The sequence below is a fragment of the Mesoplodon bidens genome (assembly GCF_964165515.1).
Source record: "Mesoplodon bidens genome assembly, chromosome: 14".
Classification (NCBI taxonomy): domain Eukaryota; kingdom Metazoa; phylum Chordata; class Mammalia; order Artiodactyla; family Ziphiidae; genus Mesoplodon; species Mesoplodon bidens.
The window spans coordinates 51,430,025-51,454,034 of record NC_138170.1 but is presented as its reverse complement, the minus strand read 5'-3'; the positions used below and the strand labels follow the sequence as shown (position 1 = coordinate 51,454,034).

Sequence of the window (24,010 nt, the reverse complement as noted above, 5' to 3'; positions counted from 1 at the left end):
AACCCAGGTCAAGAAGTAATGGTTGAGGGCCTCCCTGGTGGCGCAGTGGTTGAGAGTCCGCCTGCCGATGCAGGGGATACGGGTTCGTGCCCCGGTCTGGGAGGATCCCATATGCCGCGGAGCGGCTGGGCCCGTGAGCCATGGCCGCTGAGCCTGCGCATCCGGAGCCTGTGCTCCGCAACGGGAGAGGCCACAACAGTGAGAGGCCCGCGTACCGCAAAAAAAAAAAAAAAAAGAAGTAATGGTTGAGCCATGGAATATACAGGTAGAAGCAGCTTTGAAAATCACCTCAACAAGCTCCCCACTTTATCAAGGACTACGTTCCCTGCTTCTGTGGGAGCAGGGGATACAGGGAGTTGTATCTTGGGTTACCCTTTCAAGCTTCTGTAGTTTTCTAAGCTGGCTCTGCCTTCCAAACGAACCTTCAGGTAGAAGCCCCAAAATTTTGTTTAGAAAGCACCATAACAAATGTTCCAAGTTTGGTAACAGCTTCTTTATACCAGGGATACCTGCCCTCCCCTGTGAAGGAGATGCCAGAGGGCTGAGTCTATAGACTCCTATAAACCACTGATTTACAGACAAATTGTAGTTGGCTGAACTCCTTTGATCCCTGAAGTATTTCTAGGTGTGAGGGAGGAGGTTAGTGGTAGCTAATAGGAGTTTCCAAAGCAACTCTTCAAATGGAATTTGTAAAAATGTGGATTTTTTAATAGTCTGGGAAACAATTACGAGGGGACAAGGAGAGAGGGGGAATAGTTGAATTCCATCAAGCAGTGGATTTGACAGAATTCAGCTGTGGTTGGTTGTTCAGAATGCCTGTTGGTCTGAGGGACTTAGTCCATTTAAAAAATACATTTACATATGCAGACTGCCTCGGGAGTGAAGCGGCTTTCCCTCAGACATGGTTTAGATGAGGACCAGGTTATGGGGGAGGGGGCATTCGACCTGAGGCTTGGGTGGCTCCCCATCTCTGTATGCTAGCGACAGAGGCCAGCCTGCTGCCATGATTCTCTCCTGTGGACCAGGGAATGGCCAGGAACCAAGTGGCTTCCCATTTTTACATGTCATGAAGCTAATCAATTGTGCCTAAAAAAGCAAATGAGTCTTGATTTTCTTTTTCCCTAAAAGGTGGAAACAGCTTTACTGAATAGAGGTCACAAACTGGAGGGCCGTGCAACCCATTCAACCAGGCTGCTCTATTTTTAATTGAATTCGTTGGCAAAAATTAGGAGATCTAACATGAAAATGTGTCTGGGGTATTTGTTGGGAATTCAGAAGACCTAGGAACCCTGGGTCTGTGTTCCCGAAGGAACACGTCAGCTGCCGAGGCATGCGCTGCCCACTTTGCCCCCAGCTCTACAGCTCCCTGTGGACACACACACACCCTCCGGCTCATTACAGAGAAAAGAAGAAATGATGTCATAGCCAGCACTGCTAAAAGTAAAATTCATCTTCTTTCTTCCTTTTTGTTTTTCTTATCTTGCTTTATTCCAGAAAGTTTATAGATAGCCCACTAGGATATACAAAGCACATACTGTAAATGTAATGACAGTGAAAATGAGGAAAGACACACAAGGTTAGGAAGGCAATAAAAAGATCAGGAATGTCCTTTTGGGTGGGTCACAATTCTGGCTCTTAGCTTTTGAGAGAAGACTGGTTAGTCCTAGTATTTGGAGTACACAGGCGATGAAAGCACACAGGTTACCCTGGTGATACAGTGATTATTCTGTGAACTGAGATCAGGGATCATCCCAAAGACAACGCTCTTTGTTCTAACCATACTGTTGTGATCAATATTGACAAAGAGGCAATACTAATAATTTACATTTACTCTCTGCTGTGTAATGTTCTCATCACTTAAATGTATTATTTCACTTAATCCTTATAACAAGTATATGGGGAGGACTACTAATATCCCCATTTTACAGATGAGGAGACTGAGGCACAAGAGAGAATTCATGATTTGCCCAAGGCCACAAAGTTTAGCGTGCATGCTAAACCACTAGGCTACTCTGCCTCTCAGAGGGCGACATCTAAAGAAACCAGTGTGGTTTGCCAGTGAGCTCTTAGGTATCCTGATTTTATAAAGGCCGATATAAAATAACTAAGGAATGGCATGAAATTCAGAAGGAATACCAATATATTGTGTGACCTTGAGGGGAAGCTGAATCCAGAACAATTAGCCCCTAAATAGGCTTTCAGACTACAAAAAGTCCGTTTGAAACTGCTAAGAAAATGAAGGAAGAAAGAGATCCACTGCTCCTTTACACAGAGGGACTCAACAAGGCTGCACATCAGAATCACTCACGGAGCTATAAAAAAAATACAGAGGTCTGGGCCCCATCCCTGGACATTCCAGTTCACAAGGTGTGTGTTGAGGCCTAGGTGCCCATATAGCTGCATGTTTGTTTCTGATGCACAGGCAGGATGGAGAACCACTGACTGAAAACAATGACAGATAGCAAGGCTGTTATTTTGCCTCTAACTTTTCCCCAAAGAGAAATATCTTCAAAGTACAAAGATTAGGGCAAAAGCCACTCTTGGGTGAACTGAAACCCAAGAGAAGTAAATTAATGAATTATATCTAATGAAGTCACCTGGGTGCTATAACTCACCCAGGCCAGATCCTGGAGCGGTTACACTGAGTCTCCAGGGTGGGTGTAGCATCACTCTCATTTAAAGTTCCATGGTGGTTCTGTTGTACGGCCGAGTTTGAAAGCCACTGTGCCAGGCCCAGGTGAGTTATCTCTCAGGTTAGTGAAGAATCAGCCATGCCCACTATTTGGTTATTTGGATTTGATGGAATAGAGCAGTGGTACCAAATGATGGGACATGGGCAAACAGTCTCCCAGTATTCAGAAAGAGGGAAAATGAGGTTTGGGATACTCTGAGATGGATGTGATTAAAGTAAGTTTCTAGAAGGTTTTATGAGAAGATAGTTTGTGGACACTTAGCGGGAAATGGTAATTGCTTGGAGCCAATTAACTTCACCTCTAGACTAATAGATGAGAGAAATGCTGCAGGCATTGTGTATCTTTATTCCAGCAAAACAATTGAAAGTCTCGTAGAGCATCCTCCTGAACAAGATGGAAAAAGTGACCATGGCTGGTTGATTCACAGTGGATTTAACACCCATACCCCCAGAGTGTGCTGGTGCGACTGGGTAGGTCAGCTTTGTGAGGGAGCTCTTTGCAGAGGGCAGGTCAGAGGACTCTGAGCCTGAACTTCCCTTATACAGTATTTTTATATGCATCTTGTTAAAGAGATGGGAGGCATGCCAATCAAATTTTAGGATGACAAAAATCTGAAGGATATGGCAGAAAAGATGGATGACAGAATTAAAATGGCATTCATGTAGTACTTTAGAGTTTACATGAGGTTTACTTATATGCTCTCATGCAATCCTCAGCAAGCTAGGTAGATTTATTATCCCCACTTTCTTGGTAAATTAACTGAGATTCAGAGAGGTAAATTACAGAATCATTATTTATGGTAATCTTAACAACCTAGAAATAAGTAGCACCGTAAGAAGAAATCAGGGTTAAGTGTCAGAGGTTACATCTGGATGCAAAAAAATCCATTTCAGAAGATGGGGGTTTGTATTAGTTTCCTAGGACTACCATAAAGTTCCACACGCCGGGTGGCCTACAACAACAGAGATGTATTGTCTCACAGTTCTGGATGCGAAAGTCTTTGATCAGGGCACCTGCAGAGCCGCGCTCCCCCTGAAACCCGTAGGGGAGGAATCCTTCCTTGCCTCTTTCAGCTTCTGGTGGCACCAGATGTTCCTTGGCTTGTAGTAGCATCACTCTGCTCTTCATGTGGGTTCTCCCTGTGTCTCTTCATCTGGTCCTCCCGCTGTGCGTGTCCGCCTCTGTGTCCAAATTTTCCCTTCTTATAAGGTCACCAGTCATACTGAATAGGCCCCACCCTGATGACCTTACATCTGCAAAGACCTTATTTCCAAATAAGGCTGAGGTGCTGGTGGTTAGGATTTCAACATAGCTTTTGGGGGAGACACAGTTCAACACATACCAAGGTTAAATTGGATTGACAAAACTGTAAGAGCGTCACTGTTTTATCACAGTTACCTCAGAAATGATAAAACATTGACACCGTCTTAGACATTGATTTAATTTGAGAGTTTCCACCAAGTAGAGGGTCATGCCACTTCCCTTGGCATTGCTTAGACCACGGAGTCAGGAATCGAGCCGTCATTTCTGGCCACCACATTCTAAGAAGGAAATGGATTAAAAAATGGTAGGGCACCACCATGGCAAGATAGGTGCTGTGAAAACTTCCACTGGCAGCCTAGACAAACCCTCTATGTGTCTCGTTCTGTTTTCTATCAGGAAAATCCAAAAGTATGATCAATTCTTGGGTAACAAAATTAAAAAGGGGGGAAAAGGGATAGAAGAATACGTTGAGAGAAATTTCTAGGCAAATGATAGTTGACTTGAATTTTGTTCCAACCCTCGTTTTTGTCAGGCAAAACACTATGCAGTTACACGTTTCTTATTTCATTAAACTCCATGGATGAGCATGTGTGTATAAGCATATGCACATGTACTTTGTCAATATATGGGTATAATGAATATATGTGTATATGTAAAGATCCAGTTAATTGATGTTAAGCAAGGATTCTAATTATTTAAATTCTCCCTTTTTCTTTGAAGATATTTAAAAGAAGGAAGAGCTTAGATAAGAATATTGACATTTCAGAGCTAAGAGGAATCTTGGGTTTGACTGTTGCGCGAATAAAAGGATTTTGAGCAAATGAATATTAAGGGATTGCTGTGTGCCCTGCTTTGCAGTAGGTACCTTGAGGGATACGAGAGGAAAATGTGACACACATAAAAACATGACAAAGAGGGAGCAAATGCATGTTCCAGGAAGTGCCTTGGGGGACTGCAGGGGAGGGTCAGGTGGAGGGAAGCTGGAGTCAGGGAGACTCAAGAGGGAGGTGGAACCTGAAAGCTGGATTTTTGGAGACCACGTGGAGACAGCCATGTCTCCCCAGAAAGTTATGGTCACACACATGGGTCCGGGGACCCTGGCTTGTGGTCACTCTACTGCCTCTGCCCTTGCTGTCACACCAGGCACAGATGAAGAGGTGGTCTGGGACCAGCACGGTGACTACAGCCCCGTGCCCCGGCCTGTAAGACCAGGGAGTTTTCTCGGTGCTTTAAAACAAAGTCATCTGTTGATCTCGTAATCAGATAAAGACAGAAGCAGAAATCGCTGGCTCCTCTGAAAGCTTGTATTTATGACTTCAGTTCAGTGAGGGCTATGAAGAATTGCGCCAGCCAGACAGGAAGCGAGCATTCAGGCAGCCTGCCCATGTCCGCACTGGGGTCCAGACACTGCCACAGTCGACTGAGCCTCCAGCCCTCAGTGGCCTCGGGGCGATTTAAAAGGCAGGTCCCCTACCTTTGCCTCTCAAATGCAGTTTCTCAGAGGCATCTGGAGTGACCTGTAACTCTGTTTCCATAAGTTCTACCTCACTGCCCGGCTGCAGATGCCAGAAGTGTGCCCTCCCCCCAGGGTCAGCCCCAGACCTCTCAAATCCAAGACCTTACTACTCAATGAAGCCAAAGGGAAGAGGAGTGTTGTTCTCCCCTGACACCAACTGCAAATACCCACCAAGTCCGTAAACTTCTCTTAGCCCATCTGTCTTGGTAGAATTTGCCCAAACCCTGGTTCATCCTCCTTCTTTCTCAGACCAGCAGTCAAGGAACCCTAGTGGCCCAGGCTGACCACTGCAGGGAGAGGAAACCCCATTCACCAGACCTAAGCCTGCCTGTCTCTCAGGGTGCTGTGGGGCAGCCATGGGCTGCGGTGCCCTGCTCCAGGCTCTTTGTGAGTCAGACCTCAACCTTCTCCAAACAAAAACACCCTCTGGCACAAGAGTGCCACAGGTTCTGAACCCAGATCACTTCAGTGGCTCTAGATAAAGCAGCAGCAAGAGACGTGCATTCGATTAGTTTTCTCCTCTGATATTTCTTGAGCACTCTCTATGTGCCAGGCAGTACGCCATCCCGGGGATGGAATGGCGAGTTCAACCCAGTCCCTGCCCCCAGGAGCGCACAGATTAGTTGCAAAAGGAGGCGGACACCCAGGGTGGTAAGTGCCGTGATGAGAGTTAGGAGAGGTGATAGAACCCCCATAAGAGGCCTGGAGGGACAGAGAAGGCTTCCTGAAAGCAGGGCCTCTGAGCCAAGATGGGAAAGGTGAGCAGAAGTCAGCTCGGTGTTGAAGACATGGGGCAGAAGGCAAGGAGGGGAGGGGGTGCTCCGGGCCGAGGACTAGCTGAACAGAGACCCGGTTGCAGGAGCAAGCCAGTGAGTCCAGAGGACTTCATGGTTCCCCCGGGCCCAGGAGATGAAGCTGGGCAAGTGGACAGGCACGAGATCCCAGAGGGCCTTTCGAAGTGGGTAAGAAACGGGCTTTTTCCGAGAGCAGTAAGCCACCGTTGGAAGAATCTCAGTGGCTGGAGGAAGCACGGGATGTTCAGGCAGGCCCTGGCTCAGCGCTAGTTCAGGATTTGAAAGCATCCAGAGAACTGTGAGCTCAGGCCCTGCCCTCACGAAGCTCATGGCACCCGTGGGCAGATCACATGGGCTGTGCTGTGGAACACAGCCAAGAAGAGAGTGAGGCATGCCCACGGCACACGGTGCTAAGACTCGGAGGCAGGGTAGGGTCTCACATTTATTGGGTGCCCATTGTGTGTTGGGGTCTGCACGGAGGCACCTCACATCTGGCATCTCATTTAGTCCTCAAGGCAACCTGTAGGGCACCTGTGACCACCCCCATTTTACAGATGAAAAGACCAAGGCTCAAAGAGGTTACCTTCACAGTGTCATCTAACCAGGATGGGAGGCCAGCCAGTGCTCTTTCTCCTCCTGCATGCAGCCTTCCTTCCGTGTGCGTCAGAGGATGCGGGAAGGACTTAGTGGAGGAGATGAGGTGTGAAGAGTTAGAAGGCTGTTCCGCTGTCCCAGTGTCACCTCTCAGGCTGTGCGGTGGGGGCTGAGAGTCAGGCATTTAGATATTAGGAGAGGCACATGGGGTGACTAAAGATCCAGTTAAACAGGGAGTATCTCTAGGAGCTTGCCCATCAGAACCTTGGAGTGGAGTCTCGTGCCAACTCTGTAAGGGAGACGGCAGCTTTCCAAAGAGTAAACCCAGGGAGTATAGGATAAAATCCCCAGCCCTCTCTAAATTTGAGGATGCTATGCTGCCTCCATGGTATTAACAGGGGATGGGGTTTCTCAGAAATACTTGCTTTGGAAAACTCCCTAAGCCTCTAAGGTTAATTAATAGTCAGGAATTGTTAGTTATTTGAACTGGGAATGAGTGACTGACATGCACCTAAGCTGTCTCCAAGGGAACTAGGGCCTGGGCCAGGTTGCGTAAGGGATGCGTGAGCCAGGTGTGTTCTTCTGTAGAGCTCTTGAAGAATGGCACACTCACTCCAATGCCACAGATGATTCCGGGACCACTGGAAAGCCCAGAACAGAGCTAGATTGCTCACCAAGCCAGCCCACCATGGAGCCAGAGGCTCTCTGGGAATGACATCCCTAGCTGTATTGACTGAGCCCGATTCCCTGGTAAGCAGTCAGCAAGTTGGGACATTCAGACATCCTGTGGAATCTAGCTCCGTCACTGTGCTCATTTGACCTCAGCAAAGGAAACCCGTTTCCATGACTAATGGACACAAATGATTGAAAGGTGAAGCACAAGTAGTTAAACAGGGGAGCCGATGCCAGAGTGTGTACAGATTTCCTGAGGTTCTCTATACACTGGCTCCCCTCCCCCATTAGTGACCAGTGAGAGGGAGCCAGGAAGGAGGTGGTCCTGCCCCTGAAAGCACCTGGGCATAGCCCACCGTTGGTGGTGTTACCAACTGAGTTTCCCTCCCGCCCTATTCCTTGCCAATCTTCTTCACCAACTCCCGCCCCTGGTCCCCCTCTCCTCCTGCCCCCACTGAGGATGCCCCTTGGTCGCCTTCTGGAATGATACTCAGTGCTTCCCAAGTCTTGAAGTCTTGCTGCCACCTTTTCCCCATCCTGCTGCTCCCCCAGCACCATGGGCCATACTCTATAACCCCTCTTCAATCAAAGTGAATCCATCCCTCCTTCGATAGGGGTCTTCAGAAGAGGCGTCGCCACACCCTTTCCCCAGGCACCTGCCCTCCCACATCCCTCATGCGTCACTTGGGTTTGGGCTTTGTGGTTCTCCTCTGGAGTCCCTCTCCATGAGGGCCCCCCTTTTCCTCGTGCTCTGTACATGCTGGAGGTGGAGAACGTGTCATTCTCTTGCCTGGGGCCAGCCCTCCTGTAGAAAAGACGAAGCCACTCCTCAGTTTTCCCATCTCGAGGGGCGACACACACATCCTGCTGCGGCAAGTCCTGTTTCCATCCCTTGGGCTTTTCTGTGTCCCCCTTTGGTCTCCCCTCCAAGGTCTCTGAGACCTACTGAACTATGCAGCTCAAGGCCAGAGAGAAGACGCCAAGCAGAACTGATGAGTGCTGAAAGATGGGAAAGACTAGCTCATCTCCGCTCTGTGCTGTCCACCTGATTCAGATTTCAATCTGGGGAAATTTTAAAACAGACTCCCCTGCCAAGCTCACCTCATCATGTCACCACTCTCTCCCCAACCCACAGACCTCTCCCACCATGCTGGTTTACCAGCAAGTCGTTCTGGCTTTGCTTCAGCCTAGTGGTTTGACCTAAATGTCTCCTGTTTGAATTTGACTCTTGCCGTGTCTTCCCACGTCTCCAGTACCCAGCTTTCCAGACGTTCTGCACCACGGGCGGCATCATGCTGAGAGCTGGATTTGAGTCTGGCTCTGCTCTGGACTCACTGGGTGACTATGGGCAAGTCACCAAACCTTTGTGAGCCACGGTTTCCACATCTGTAAAATCAGGATAATAACACCTGCCTGTTCCAAGGATCAGTGAGCAAATAAACGTGAAGATGCTGTAAACTGTAAAGCAGCACTTCCCCAACCATGTTCTGCAGAACTTTGCTCCCATCTTCTTAACCATCTTCTTCTCTGCCAAGGTGCCTTCCTCCCATCTCTACCAACATGATTGTAACTCATCCTTCAAGTCTCAGCCGGGGCCTGACTACTCCATGAAAGTTTTTCCAATGATTGCAGTGTGTTATAGACAGGAATACTGATTCCCGATTCAGCAGTGAACCCCCAAAGGCAGAGAGCATTATTCATACTTCCTGATTTTCTCCAAAACCCAGGATTCGTTTGATTGCTTCCCTCCACCCTCCACAGACCATAAGCCCAATTTTGGTAACTTGAACCTCCATCTGGGTATGGGTCTTTCTGAGCTGGGAAGTCAGTGGTGGGCTTGCTGATATATTCACTCATTTAGTAGATGCTTAGTGCAGGGGACTGCTGGGGACCCAAGGCTGAGTCAGACAAGGCTTCTGCCTTTAAGGAGCTCATGGTCAGGACAAAAGCATTAACAATTCACTGCAAGTCAGTGTCTTGAGTATAGTAATAGAAATAATGTGGGAACACAAAATAGCAGGTGAGGGTCAAGGCAGGCTTCCCAGAAGATGGTCCCACCCACCCCCCATCCCATGCATCCTCCTACTTATAGAGAAGATGACATCTGGAGCAGACATGGCAAGGTAATGGGGGGTTTACCTTTATGGAAGAAAGACCACTGGAGACCTTTTGGGAGGGAGATTGAAGTTCACTTCCTGGATCACAGGAAGGGAGGTCTCAGTGGAGCCAGAGGGTTAGGGCAGGTGCTGGAAGGGGGAGTGTCCGGAACACACACACAGACATGCACACACACACACTCCACCCCACACACACAGTCTATGGGAATCCCACTTCCCTGCTTTTCCATCATACCTCTCACCCCGTCTTCCTTCTCACCTGGACTCATTCTTCCTCTCCAAGTCCTCCATCACCTCCCGGTCGTGGGGCCATTCATCGTTACCTCATTGGAACAGCTCGATGTCTGCTCTCAGTAGCTAGAGGTCTGCTTTGGCGAGAGGCTGGTCAGTGCGATGCCCACTCCCTGCGGGGGGCCCTGGGGAGGAAGGTCAGCCTGGAGTCAGTGCTTTCTCTTATCTTCCCACAGAAAACCAAAAGAGACGTCAATAATTTTGACCAAGACTTTACCCGGGAAGAGCCGGTACTCACGCTCGTGGACGAAGCGATTGTGAAGCAGATCAACCAGGAGGAATTCAAAGGCTTCTCCTACTTTGGTGAAGACCTGATGCCCTGAGAAGCCGCTCCAGGTGGAGTTCGGTGATGCTGCAAGCAGGGGCGCTGGGAAGATTCCTATTTTCCCATCGGACGGTCTTGAACTACTTCTCCTCCCCGGAGCCCCAGTCCCTTGTCCACCCTCTATTTATTGCATTCCCTCCCCCCAGGCCAGCTCCTCCCTCTTCCCACCTGGTGACCAGAAGGCACTCTTGGTTCCTGTCTCACCAGTAATGCAGAATCGTGTGGCATCAGCAGTTCACTGGACCCAGTGCCTAGTCTGGTCTGTTGGCAAGCCTGGCTTCACTCCACGGGGGCTTCTGGCAGGGAAGCGACTTCAGGCCTTTTACTGAAAAGAAAAGGAAAAAAAAAAAAAAAACAACTAACGAGACTCTGGCTCTGCTCATGGACGCAGAGTCCTGACAACTCTTGCTTCTCATCCCTCCAGTCCCCCCGCCTGCCACCCTCTGCCATTCTATCCAGTAGAAGAGACTGGTGCTTCTTCAGCCCAAAGATGGGCGCCCTCAAGGCATGCCCAGGAAGGAGAGAGGCTGGGAGATGCCCGGGTTGGCTCCCTGTGTGGGTTTGCTCTGGAATGGCTAATTCTCGCTTGCTTTGGTTTTAGCTTTGGGGCATGCCAAAGTTGTGTAAGCATGTGTCTTGTGGAAGAAATCGCTCTCCATAGAAAAAGAAATTTGATTTTGAACTCTATTTAACATTTGAAAAATAGATGATCAAATTTGCTTTCTAATTGGCCAAAAGATATAAATTCCAGTGTTCATACAGGTAGATATTAAAGGGCTAATAAATCATCGTCCAAGGTTTATGCTCTTAATGCTTTCATGGCACGTGGGGCTCTGTGAATTGAGAGAAAAGGAAACTAGTAGTGCTCTTTGTTATTCAAGTTCTGCCTGAACTCCAAGGCCACCGCAGAGGTGGCCAAGGCCCTGGGGTTCTAGCAAAACTCGCCTCCCAAATTTTCTTTCCAGTTTTGTCCTAAGTCCCCAGCATCAACTCTATTTATTTTCTGCAGCAGTGTGCAATTTTTGCACACTTCTACCAAATGGTAGTACTACTGTGTTGTGGTTTTTAAACATTAAACGTGTAAAGTTAAATATGAAATATCTGCTTTTGGAACAAGCAGAGTGAGGCTAAACATGGGTTATGCAGAGGGTATCAGGAGATTGAAGAGCGACTTATTTGAAAACTGACAGGGTGGCAAGATGCGCTCGGAGTTTTGTTTCTGTGTGACATGCAATGGCAACTCATGTGGACTCTATTTAATGGATGTGACATTACCTCCTGTAGATATGCTAACAGTGTTACATGCTTTGATTTCCAAGGGTTCTCTGTGGCTTTGTGTACATGTTTCCTGGAGGTCGTTTGATTATCTATTTTACTGAACTGATTTAGCAGGGAATGGAATCCATTCCAACTGTTGCACGTGGATTTCCCAGCTGCCCCTAAATATATATACTTGTGAGTGGCAAAGTGGCACTAATGAAGCTTTTTGCCTTTTGTACATTTGAGATTTTTGTATATAGTGTTTGCTGCAAGGCCTGTGGAATTAATTCATTGAATTTAGAGGTATCAACTGCTGCATGTTCAGGCATATTATAAAACTTTAGTCTATGAAAGAATAATTATAATAATGTCCAGGTGCAATACTCTCTGAGTGTATTGGTTCAAGTTACCGAGAGATAAGGTGTGTTCCCTTCTTTCTTTTTTCTTTCTTCGGGGTGGGGGGGAGGGGTGTTCTTTGTATTGTTTATTTCATTTTGGTTCATTTTAAAAGATGTAAACTCACATATAGTTCTCCTGCGCTCTGTTATGCCCTGATAGAGATGGGAAAGAGAAAGGAATGTTCTGGATGGTGGTTTCAAAGTTTGGACAGTGACTAGCTGCGTCCCATTAGCTGCTGTCCATATTTGTATCTGGCTAGTCGCATAGCCTTGGTTACTAGTGATGCCATTCAGTTCTCTTTTGTTTTGATTTTTTAAAAACTCAGGTGTAATTATTAACTGTTCTTATGATAATTTCAAATATTACGCTGTATCAATTTGTGTGTTTGGCATACCAGGGAAGAGGTGAAGAACAGTAGATTAATTGATCTTCGGTAACTTGACCTACTGGGGAGAGACTGTCTTCTGGAGTTGAGGACAAGCACAGAAACATCTTCATGGTGGCATCATCTCATTTTTTAGGAAGACGTGACAATACTGCCCATCTTACTCACGCATCACCACTGCTCTCTGTTTTCTCCTCTGCTTCCTTCACCCTGATGGACTTTGAAACACCAAGCAAACTCTAACTATAATGCCAACTGGCCTTGTCCAAGGTATTCCCGTGTCAGCAGGGGTTGGGCCTTCCTAAAGGACAACGGGCATTTTTGTTGGGAAGTCAAATAATAATACATTCCACCAGGCAGCTCCAGGCAGCCACTCAGTGGGTTGCCTGGCCCAGAGATGCCCCCTTCCAGCCCCCCAAAGCTGGGCTGGCTGGGATGCCTCCTGTTTGGGGCTGGAGCTCATCAAGTTCTCACAGAGGCAGATTCAAATCCCATGTAGTCTATAGAATAAGGCTTGTGTGTTCCGTGAGTAGTCATTGTTTCATCTTAGCTTTCACAGGAGTTTGGAAGCAGACACACTGTTTCATTTCTGCCAGTTCTTTCTAATCTTTCCAGCTTGCTCACTCTTTTTTTTTTTTTTTAAGAAAAAAAGGGGGACGGGAGTGCAAAAAAACGCCAAAAAAAAAAAATATGAAGGATAGCTGTTCTCCTGTGTTCTATCATAATGGACTTTGTGAAGTGGAAACATTTTTTTTTTCCTCCGAAGGTGAAAAAACAATGCATTCTTGCTTAAAAAAAAAAAGAAGAAGAAGGCTAAAAAATTACCTCTTTTTAAATTATGTGCAAAATAATTCTGGCTAACTATAAAATGTATTCAATTTTAGGGATTTTTTTTTGTATTGTGATGCTTTATTTGTACATTTTTTTCCCTTTCTGGATGTAATTTTAATCTCTTGCCATTCATTAGTGTTATTTCATTGTAAACATTATTGTGCCAAATGTACTGTATTCAAAAGGATGTGAATGTGTATTGTTTCAGAACCTAATAAATACAATGACGTTAAATCTTATTTCTCAGTACTGATGAACATTTTTATCTCCTTGGTGAGTGTCAAGGTGGCAGTAATGAAGCTTACTGCCTTTTAGACATTAGGGATTCCAAGTTCCCAAACCTAGATGTGGTTTCAGCTTTTCTCTTACCCTTTGAAGATGCACAAAGGATGCAAATGACCATATTGGCAGTGCCCAATGCCCACCCCTGCCTGGCCTCTATGTTTCAGGGACTGCCAGCCAGAGGCGTGGAGGGCGCCTGAGTGGACTGGGTGTGGCGCTGCCCTGGAGTGCCAGCAGTTGGGCAAGCAACACCAGGAGCACTTCATTTTCATCTTTCTAGAGAAGCAATGCTGGATCTCCTTGCAACGCATTCAAGCCTCTTCAGGACTCAGTTTCTGACCGGCTGCTCAGAACTTTAGGCCTTGGGAGTCCTAGAAACCCCTGCGAGGCTGGGAGCCCCTTGGTGGCTGGGCCTAGAGCACAGGCTAGCCAGTGGGGCTCCATGCTTGGCTTGCACCCTCCCTGCCGCTCAACCAGTGTTCATGGCCATCACAGTGACTCTGAGCTCTCCAGATTCCTCCTTCGCGCTGGGGCTCCTTTCTCACACTCCACTCATGTTGCACTGCTCCTGCTAGGCTCCTCCTCTTCTTTCTCCAGCATAGAATTTTCAAGAATGTTTGAAACTCAAAAGGATGCTCTAGAGTACACCAGAAATTTCAAGTAACCAGAACTCCCTGTTTCTTGAGAGCTATGGGCATGATTGCAGTTTTACAATTTGTCATCCTCAGGCCATCCTAAGGAGATGGACTATCTTATCACCCTTTCAGCCCTTACAGTCACTTCAAAAGCTCTCCCATGACTTTGCTATATCATCCTGAAGGTACTCACCTCTCAGTCCCCTCTCCCACCCCAACCAGCAACATCGTCTGCCTACCTGGAGATGTAAGCATGGACCTCCAGACCCACTCCAAGAAGAAGGTTGTATTTATCTATTTTTCTGTCTGATTCAGGCAGCTGTTTCTAAGTAAGTGACCATCCCAGGAGAAGCAAGCTTCCCACCAGTGTGTCTGAGTTTAAATAAAAAGAGAACTGAATTAAAAGATGCTGTTCTTAGAAGGTCAGAAGACATCTCCAAGCATTTCACTGAATGAAATATGACCAGTCTACACCTCCCTCGTCTAGTGGTCCAGAAGAGACAGCTCCAAAGTCCTGGAGATGAGGAAATCCATCCTCCCAAAATCTGTGTGCTCCACAAATCACACAGAAGCTATAAGAAGGGTCAATTGCTGATCAGAGTCCCTGGTTTGGAACCTCTTCCCTCAATCCCAACCATGTTCTGGGAGAGGAAGCCAAGCACTGCCATGCCTGTTCCAGGAAAGCCATGACCACTGGCCCCTGACAAGGGCTGTTAGGTGGCTCCGGAGCTACTTGATGAAAGCCTGTCTGTGTGGCTTTGCCCCTGAGCTGAGAAACAGCAGGTCTAACATTTCTTGCAGAGGGAATCTATGGGAAGTTCGGTCCTTCTCTATTTCCTTGTACCTGAGTACATTCCAGTGCTTGGATTACTAGGAGCCTGGAGATCTCCATGCAATAAAATTACTGAACCACAAAGCATGTGTCGTCATAGTGCTTACAGTGGCAGAGAGATGGAGTGAAAAGAAAGCGTAGAAGCCACATCATGAAGTTTGTTTTTCACTTTGAAGTTCTTTAGCCTAGACAATGATACAACTTGTGTGGTATGCCTTAAGCTAGACCTGAAGGATGATCAGCTGTCCTAATCAGGAATACACCCTCCAGGGATGGACAGCTGATTGAATAAATAGACTGTTTATTCAGAAGGTACTACAAGTGCTTCAGCTCTCTTTTAACTCCCATCGACTCCTGGGGGTTTTGTTATTAGCATAAAGAGTGCTAGAGGGCTTCCCTGGTGGCGCAGTGGTTGAGAGTCCGCCTGCCGATGCAGGGGACGCAGGTTCGTGCCCCGGTCCGGGAAGATCCCACGTGCCGCGGAGCAGCTGGGCCCGTGAGCCGTGGCCACAGAGCCTGTGCGTCGGGAGCCTGTTCTCTGCAACGGGAGAGGCCACAATAGTGAGAGGCCCGCGTACTGCAAAAAAAAAAAAAAAAGAATGCTAGGAAAGGATTCTTAAGGAAACCCATAGCTTGTTAATTAGCATAAAGGATGTCAGAAAGGTGACATTAGTGATGTTTGAGGTAAGTCGATTGGCAAAGATATTTTAAGACAAATCTCCATATTTTAAAAAAAACAGGATATAAGAAACTAGAGAGCCTTCAGTTTCCCTAGTAATCAGGGAGATGCAAATTTAAATCAGACTGCAATACCACTTCACACCCACCAGAATGACTAAATCAAAAAGGCAGACTTATCAAGGTTTACTAAGGATGTGGAACAACCGGAACTTTCAGTGTCTCAGGTTTGAGTATAAAGTGGTACAACTACTTTGGAAAACTTTGGCAGTATCTACTAAAGCTAAATATGTATACCTTTGACGCAACAGAAAATTTATCCGGTGAATAAATGAATTTGGGGATGTTTATACAATAGAACACTAGGTAGACATGAGAATGAATGATTTATAACCACCCACAACATCATAGATGAACCTCACAACACAGTATTGAGTTTAAGAAGGCAGGCACAGTACAGACTGTGTGATTCCATTTACATAAAATACAAAATAGTGCTGCTAGAGATCAGTCTAGTGGTTGCCTTTAGGGGAGGAGAGGCCATGACTAGGAGGGGGCGTGAAAGGGCTTCTGGAGAGCTGCTTTAGTTTTTTTTTTTTTTTTTTTTTTGCGGTACACAAGCCTCTCACTGTTGTGGCCTCTCCCATTGCGGAGAACAGGCTCCGGACGCGCAGGTCCAGCGGCCATGGCTCACGGGACCAGCCGCTCTGCGGCATGTGGGATCCTCCCGGACCGGGGCACGAACCCGTGTCCCCTGCATCGGCAGGCGGACTCTCAACCACTGCGCCACCAGGGAAGCCCGCTGCTTTAGTTTTGTTTTCTGAACTGGCAAACAGGTATGTTTACTTTGTGATAAATCATTGAGCCGTCCCCTTATGATCTGTGCACTTTTCTGTGTATGTATTGTATGTCAGTAAAAAAGTTTCCCCCCCAAATCTAGAATGCCCTTGGTCTGTCACCCTTAGGGCTGGCACCCAGGCTGGATCTGTAAGCTGCCTGCGTCTCTCTGCTGTCGGGGAGGCATCTTGGTTGTCTTACTCCCGTAGACAGCCTGATCCTATGGCTGGAATAGAGTGGCATTTGCTTTGGGTGGAAACATCCAGACAGACAGCTGGAACTTCATGGAGCTTTCAGAGTGGCCCCAAGACTCTTCAGGGCCTGCTTGCTAGTAAAATGTCTACATATCTCTGAATGTGGTCTGTGAGGTCATTAGGGGGCAGCTAGGCTTCCCCTTTGGCAGCTACTGACATCTACCCCCAAAGAGCCCAGGGTGTGCATCACAAAATTGGCTTAGGCAGTCCACAACAAGCAAGGTTTGGTTTCATTGCTTTCACCTTGGGCAGGTAATTACCTTTCTAAACCTGTTTGCACGTTTATAAAATGGCTATAACAAGACTGAATTTTCAAAGACCTGTTCTGAAATGTCAGTGAGATAAAGGTCTCCAAAGCGCTGTGCCTAGTACTGTTGCCTTTGCAGGACAAAAAAAAAAACAAAAAAAAAACGGGGCTTGAGAGGATGGTCATGTCCCAGGTCTTGGGTGAGCCCCTGGGATGGGCCACCAGGTAAGGGTCAAGAATTCAAGAGCGAGTCATAGTGGTAAGGTGAAAGCAGGTTTACTTAGAGAGATACACATTCCATAGACAGAATGTGGTCCGTCTCAGAAAGTAAGAGTGGCCCCGAAATATGGGGTTAGTTTTTATGGGCTGGGTAATTTCATAGGCTAACAAGTGGGAGGATTATTCCAACTATTTTGGGGAAGGGAGTAAGGCTTTCTAGGAACTGGGCCACAGCCCACTTTTTGCCTCGGAACTGTCATGGCACCTGGTGGTGGGGGGGGTCATTTAGCATATGTAATGCATTACAGTGAGCATATAATGAGGCTTAAGGTCTGCAGGAAGTCGAACCTTCAGCCATCTTGGACCTACTTGATTCTAACCAGTTTGTGTCGTGTCCTCAATGGCTTTGTCGTTCTTTTCAAGGTGGTGCCCTGATCCCTCCCCTCCTGTCTGTCTCATTGCTACTATTCCTCCTCCTCCCCGCGTCCTTCTCATCTTTCAGTGCCTTCTCACCACTGCCTCTTCCAGGAAGCCTACCTGGATAACACAAACCTGACCCCTTTCTCTGGACTTCCCTGGCCTCATCTGCAGGGCTTTGTCCCTTGCATCTGCCTTACGCTGCTCTTCTGTATCAGGCCCGGTCTCGTCTCCTGCTGTAAGTTTGAGAGTTGGGACCTTGTCTTTGCAGCTTGTGCCCCCTTGCTGCCCCAGAGAGGGTCCTTCATGGCGTGGGGTGTGTCCGGTGGCCCAGGAGTGCTGAGGGGCAGGACGCTGGGATGATGAGGGGGACACAAGTCAGAGAGAAAAAAGAAAGGTGGCTGTTGTCTCTACCAGGTCGCTCTTCCCAGGATGCAGGCTGCGCCCTGATCGAGGAGGGCAGTGCTGCAGTAACCCTCACATCATGTCTTAACAGGATTGTCGAGGTCCCGGAACCCTTTAAAGCAGTGTGAGGGTCTCTGCAGGTGGTACAATCCCTGAGAGGGCCCAGCCCTCCTCTTGAGTAAAGACCCCCTTGTCTTTGTGTAGGATGGGGGAGTTCAGCTTTCACTGCCTACTCTTTCTCAGGGTCAGGTAGACACTGCCTGAGGGTTGAGATCAGAGCAGCCTCAGTCTTAGGACCCAAATGCTGAGTAAACAATTGCAAACCTCACTGCTTCTCAGGCTTTCTGCACTTTGGAGCAGCTACCCTCTGGGCTGTCGTGAGAGGCTCTGAAAGGGCCCTGTCTGGGCACCAATTGTAGATTTTCATCCTTCATGCTTCCGTCGTTAGGTTATTAATCATTTAAGTGTAACATGTATTATCTCCTTTGTTCCAGACATTGTGCTAAGTACTTCACGTAAGGCATCTATTTAAAACCTCACAAAAAAGCACATGGAATAGATATTCTAGTTATTCCCATTTTATAGATGAGGAAACTGAGGCTCAGAAATTATATAACTTATTTAGTCCTTACAACTCCAGGAAACTGTTGTATTCTTATGCCCATTCGACAATAAAATCAGTTGCCCAAATTCTCAGACCCAGTGGAAGCTGTTTGGACAGGACATAGTATTTACACATAGGACAGATGACAGAACTATTCATTCACTCATTTATTCAATAAATGTATTCCACAAATGTTCATAAAGTTTGCCAGCCATTCATCTAGACATCACTAAACAAAAATCTGCATCCTTACAAAGCGTACGTGCGGGTGGGTTATTGACAGACAATAAGCAAGAAACATGACCATTAATGTGAATTATATAATGTGTTAGAAGATCCAGGCCACCCCTAAGATTTGAAGCAAAGGTACACATGGAGGTCCAGACCAGAAGGCTGAATATTTTTTGTTATAAATCAAGCTATTGTTAAATAAAATATGCTCTAGCTTTGTCCCTTAACAAAGACACCATCCTAACAACGTGGAAGGCCAGGTGTGAATTTGGAGAGCAGGAGGAGAGTGGGAGGAGAGAACAAGGCGGGGAGAGGGGCTCGTAAAGGAGGAGAAAGACCAGGGGGGAGGAGTGGGCAGTGGCTCAGTGCCCTGGCAACGTGAGTCCGTGACTCTGTGCCCCCAGCCATGTCAGCCGCTCTAAGGAGGTCCCAACACGACACAGCATATGAACTCAGAGCAAGGGGGGGACTGGGTAGTCCCCCCTTGTAGCCCTCCCATTTAGCCAAGGCCAATTCCTCCCCTGGAGCTCAGCCCCACCATAGGGGCGGGATCAGAGGGCCTTTTTCTGGTCAATACCTCCTTCAAAATCGTGGTCCATGCTCATGTCCTTCTTTAAATGGCCCTGCTTTGCATTCCACCCATTGCAGCTGTGCTTGGGGGTGTTTAAACTGTCTCTCATGTGGATACTGGGGTGAGGTGAGGGCTCTTGGGTGATCCCTGGCAGGGGAAGAAGAGCAGATGGAGTCCAGCCTGGTGAGGATAAACGCCGCCACAGGCGAGGGGGCTGGGGCCAAGCAGGAGAGTCTGTTCTCCCAAACCGCCACATCACTAGGCAACAGGCAGTTAAAGAAGCGAGGGCAGCGGGGTGATTGCTAGAGACCAGGATGTGCCTGCAGGGGTAGAAGGGAGGGGAGGCGGGGCCTGGGCAGGAGCCAGCAGCAGCTGCTGGGAGAACTATTTTGGCAGAAGTGGAGCTGATTAGATTGCTTGGGAAGAGATGTGCCCCTATTCTCTTGCCCAGGTACCCCTCTGCCCTCCATTGGAGGGAAGGAGACCGGCTGCCGATGTGCCTTTCCTGGGCCAGCTGGGCACCATTCCACTGGGGAGGGGGTCGTTATTAGGTCCCCTGTTTGAGTACTGAGGGTTCTGAGGCACAGCAAAGTCAGGAAATTCTCCAAGCCATGCAGGCAGCCCCTGGCAGATCCAGGACGAAGCCTGTGATTTATATCTGCATCCAGTTGGGGCCAAAGACTTTGCTCTTCCCACGGGGCTCTTGGTCGTTGTCCCAACACGGGTCCTGCCTGCTTTTGGCTTCCCTCTTCTGAAGAAATTCCACCTCCTTGTGAAATGATACAATTGTTTGATGGCATTAGACTGTATTGCTCTCTCTAAAGACTATGGACGTGAGCACTAAGAAAGGGGCGGCTGGGAAATCGGGCAGAGGCATCTGGGGACTCTTATTACCCTCCTTTCCCACCCTTTTCCCTGTGCCACCTCCTAGCAGGGCCCTGAGAGCTGGTCCTCAAGCCCAGCAAAGCCTACATCCTCTACCCTCAGACACCCCTCCCACCACCAAAAAAAGAAACCATCCCTATGGACTATGCTAAGCAGGAAGCCGAGTTTTCAGTTCACTGGAAAACAGGAAATGCCTCCAAGGGTCTGAAGTCTTTTTAGTCCCTGCGCCCTCCATGCAGGGTCTGCATCCCAGGCCAGCTGCTGAGGACGACGCCCTAGAAGCAAGGTCATCCCAGCCCCCAGCCCCGAGGGTGTGATCCTTGGTGCCACTCAAAAGCCCTCTCTACTGTTGGAGCCAGAGCTGACGTCATCTGCTGCTCAGGACACTGGACATTCTGGACCAGGCAAGAGGGCTTGGGATTCCAGGGATGCAGCGCGAAGCACCACAGAGGCTCGTTAGCTTTGCAAGGAGCAGATTCTGACCATGGACGGAGCTCTCACCCCAGCCAAAGGCTGACCGCTGATCCCCGCCACATGGATCTCTAAACCCCGTCAGAGACTGGCTGACCCCTAACAAAGCCTAACTTCCTAGCCCTCTCCTATAGTTCACTACCCCATCCTGGCTCTAGCCTGACCCTCTAACCTTGACCTTGTCCGAAGCTAACCTTTAATACTAGCCACAGCAAAGCTTTCTAACCCTGGGCACAGACCAAACTCAAGTGCTTGCCAGCCTCCTCATCCATTCACAGTCATCACTGAGCTTCTGTGGAGTTCCATGTGCTGCGAACCCAGCACAGTCCTCACAGACCCTACAGCCTGGGGGAGGAGGTGGGCCCCACACAAGCTTTAATCAGATTGTGAGCTGGGGGGAAGGGTAAGCAGAGGCTTGTCTGACACCCCGTTGCTGTCTCCAACTTTGCTGGGTGACCTTGGGTTGGTCACATCACCTCCTGGGCCAGGGTCTTCTGCCTTCCTCTGCAGTGGGCTGGTGTGTCTAGATGGTGTCCAGGATTCCAGTCCTCAGGAGCACATGCCAATGGTGGAAGCCTAGACCACCCTAAGTGTCTAGGATGGGAGGCATCATCACTAGGGTTGGTGTTACTCTTGTGAGTAGGAAAGCCAGACTCAGAAAGATACAGGCCATCAGGCACCTTCCCTTCTGCGTGGTAGATGAGGATTCAAGGAATCCCTCCTCTGTTGGAACATTGGTTTCCTGCTTCCACTACAGACAGTGGGGCCCTGATTGGACACCATCGATTCTTCTTCCTGCCTCAGCTTTTCCGTCTGTAAAACGAGCTGTGACACCAGCAGTTTGGGAACTTTGGAGGCAAACAGAGGGGCCTGTATGAACATGTGGTGGTTCAGACAGAAGACTTTTCACTGACTGGAAAGCAAAGATTCTGGCTGTCTTTGTGTTAACCTAAGTGTTAGAGGAAATAGGATGATTTATGGTTAAGATCACCCAGGGCCTGGCACAGTTTGATTTCCCCAAAGGGCACTGGGATGGGGGTAAGCAGAGTGTGGATGGCTGTGGAGGGAACAGGCTATTACCTAAAACCTTGTCCCCACCTGCCATCGTATCTCTCATGCACTGCCCACCGCCTGAAAGTCTCCTGTTACGGAGAAGTAGCAACGTCAAGAACAGGCACTATGTGCACGTCACCTGCTTGTCACCTGTCACTGGCCTACGTCCTTTACCAGCACTCTTCCTTGAATCAGCTGAGAGCAGGACCCTGAAAGAAGAGCAGATACTGACTGGGAAAATCCACCAGAGCAGCCGAAGATAGATAGGTCTAGAGTAGCAGTGCTCAAAATGAGGTCTGACGGGGCTTCCCTGGTGGCACAGTGGTTGACAGTCCGCCTGCCGATGCAGGGGACACGGGTTCATGCCCCGGTCTGGGAGGATCCCACGTGCCGCGGAGCGGCTGGGCCCGTGAGCCATGGCCGCTGAGCCTGCACATCTGGAGCCTGTGCTCCGCAACGGGAGAGGCCACAACAGTGAGAGGCCCGCGTACCGCAAAAAAAAAAAAAAAAAAAAGTGAGGTCTGATGACTCCTAGGGGTCTCTAAGATTTTTTTCAGGGAGTGCGTTAAGTTATCTCTTGCTGTGTCATAAACTACCCCCAAAACTCAGCAGCTTAAAACAGCAAACATTTATCACCTCACAGTATCTCACAGTAAGTCAGGACTTAGCTGGATGCCTCCCCTCAGGGTCTCTCACAGGCTACCGTTAAGGTGTTGGCTGGGGCTGCAGTCTCATCTGACTCACCTGGGGGAGCACCAGCTCCCAAGCTCAAGGCCGTGCTTGTTGGCAAGATTCAGTGAGGAGCTTCCTCGCTTGGGGCCTCGGTTCCTCCCTGGATTTTGGCCAAAGGCCTCTCTCTGTCCCTTGTCAGGTGGGTCTTTCCATCCTGCAGCTTGGAACATGGCAGCTGACTTCTCTCCGAGCAAGGGAGCAAGAGAGGGCCCCCTCTAGACGGAAGCCACAGTCTCTCTGGGACGTCATCTTCAGAGTGGCATGCCATCACTTTTGCCATACCACTTGTACCACTCATTTCCTTGGAGTGAGTCATCTGACCCAGCCTACACCCAAGGGGAGGGGATTACAAAGGGTGTGAAGATCAGGCAGTGGGGAGCCCTGGGAGACACTTTACAGGCTGCCTGACACAGGGCACCTGCCAGAGTCTTTCTTTCCAGCTACCTACCTCTGGGATACTTGACTTTCTTCCCATGCTTCAACCAAAACACATAAGAGATTTCATGCAGGAGCACATGTAAGAATCCAGCTGTCCTGTATTAAGCTCACAGTAAAGAAACTTGTACAAATAGAAAACAATGCCACTATAGTGGTAGATATTACTCACATTAATAAAAGCTCTTTGGGGTCCTTATAGTTCTTTTTTTTTTTTTTTTTTTTTTTGCGGTATGCGGGCCTCTCACTGTTGTGGCCTCTCCCGTTGCGGAGCACAGGCTCCGGATGCGCAGGCTCAGCGGCCATGGCTCACGGGCCCAGCCGCTCCGCGGCACGTGGGATCCTCCCGGACCGGGGCACGAACCCGTGTCCCCTGCATCGGCAGGCGGACTGTCAACCACTGCACCACCAGGGAAGCCCCCTCATAGTTCTTAAGAGCATAAAAAGGACTTGAGATCAAAAAGTTTGAGAACTACAGGCCTGGAAAGACAGAGCTAGGATACTGCCCAAGGAGGGCTGCCCTGGGTGGGGAGGGGATGGAGGACACGCTGTGAGAAGCCTCTCAGCCAAACGCCATCAGAGGCCTGGCTGCCTGGGAAAGGGGTGGTTAAAAAAGAGCAAGTGAGAGGAAGGGCCTACCGTCTAACTTTCACTTTCTTTACAGTTGTGCACACAATGCGTCTCTGAGTGTTTGCCCTTTCTGCGTCTGTGTGCAGAGATAGGTTCCCCGTGCACAAACACTAGCTGGTGTGAGCACACGTGTGCACAGGTGGATCTGCGTGAGCATGTGTAAAAGTTGTCGTGTGTGTGCCTATACCCGTGTGCGTGTGCCTGTTTAAGCAGGGGTGTGCCTGGGGCCCCTGGGAGCGGGCGGGGCCTGGCCAGCAGGCCCAGGGACACCCTGCAAAAGGAGAAGGGGCAGTAGAGGGTTGGGTGGCACGATCACCACCGCCATGGCTGTGTGTCCCTGTGACGCCCTCTGTCCTCAGCCTCTGCTTTCAGCACGACTCTCAGATATTATCATCTTCTATGGGAACTTCCTGATCAGCTTCCTGTTGTTCTTGGACTTTTCTTTTTTAGTT

At 48.6% G+C, this 24,010-nt stretch overlaps 1 protein-coding gene across 3 annotated transcripts in view; it reads left to right on the top strand.

The window, feature by feature from the left end:
- Positions 1 to 24,010, top strand: part of PRKCE (protein kinase C epsilon) — a 550,583-nt gene that overhangs the window by 512,194 nt on the left and 14,379 nt on the right. For 2 of the 3 annotated variants that reach the window (XM_081254636.1, XM_081254635.1), the window contains exon 16: positions 10,117 to 13,379. The exons of the other annotated variant lie outside the window; for it this stretch is intronic. In XM_081254636.1, coding sequence (XP_081110762.1) covers positions 10,117 to 10,263 — 147 coding nt within the window. In that variant the 3' untranslated portion in view covers positions 10,264 to 13,379. Of the gene's footprint in view, positions 1 to 10,116; positions 13,380 to 24,010 lie in introns of those variants that run through there. 3 annotated transcript variants of the gene reach the window in all.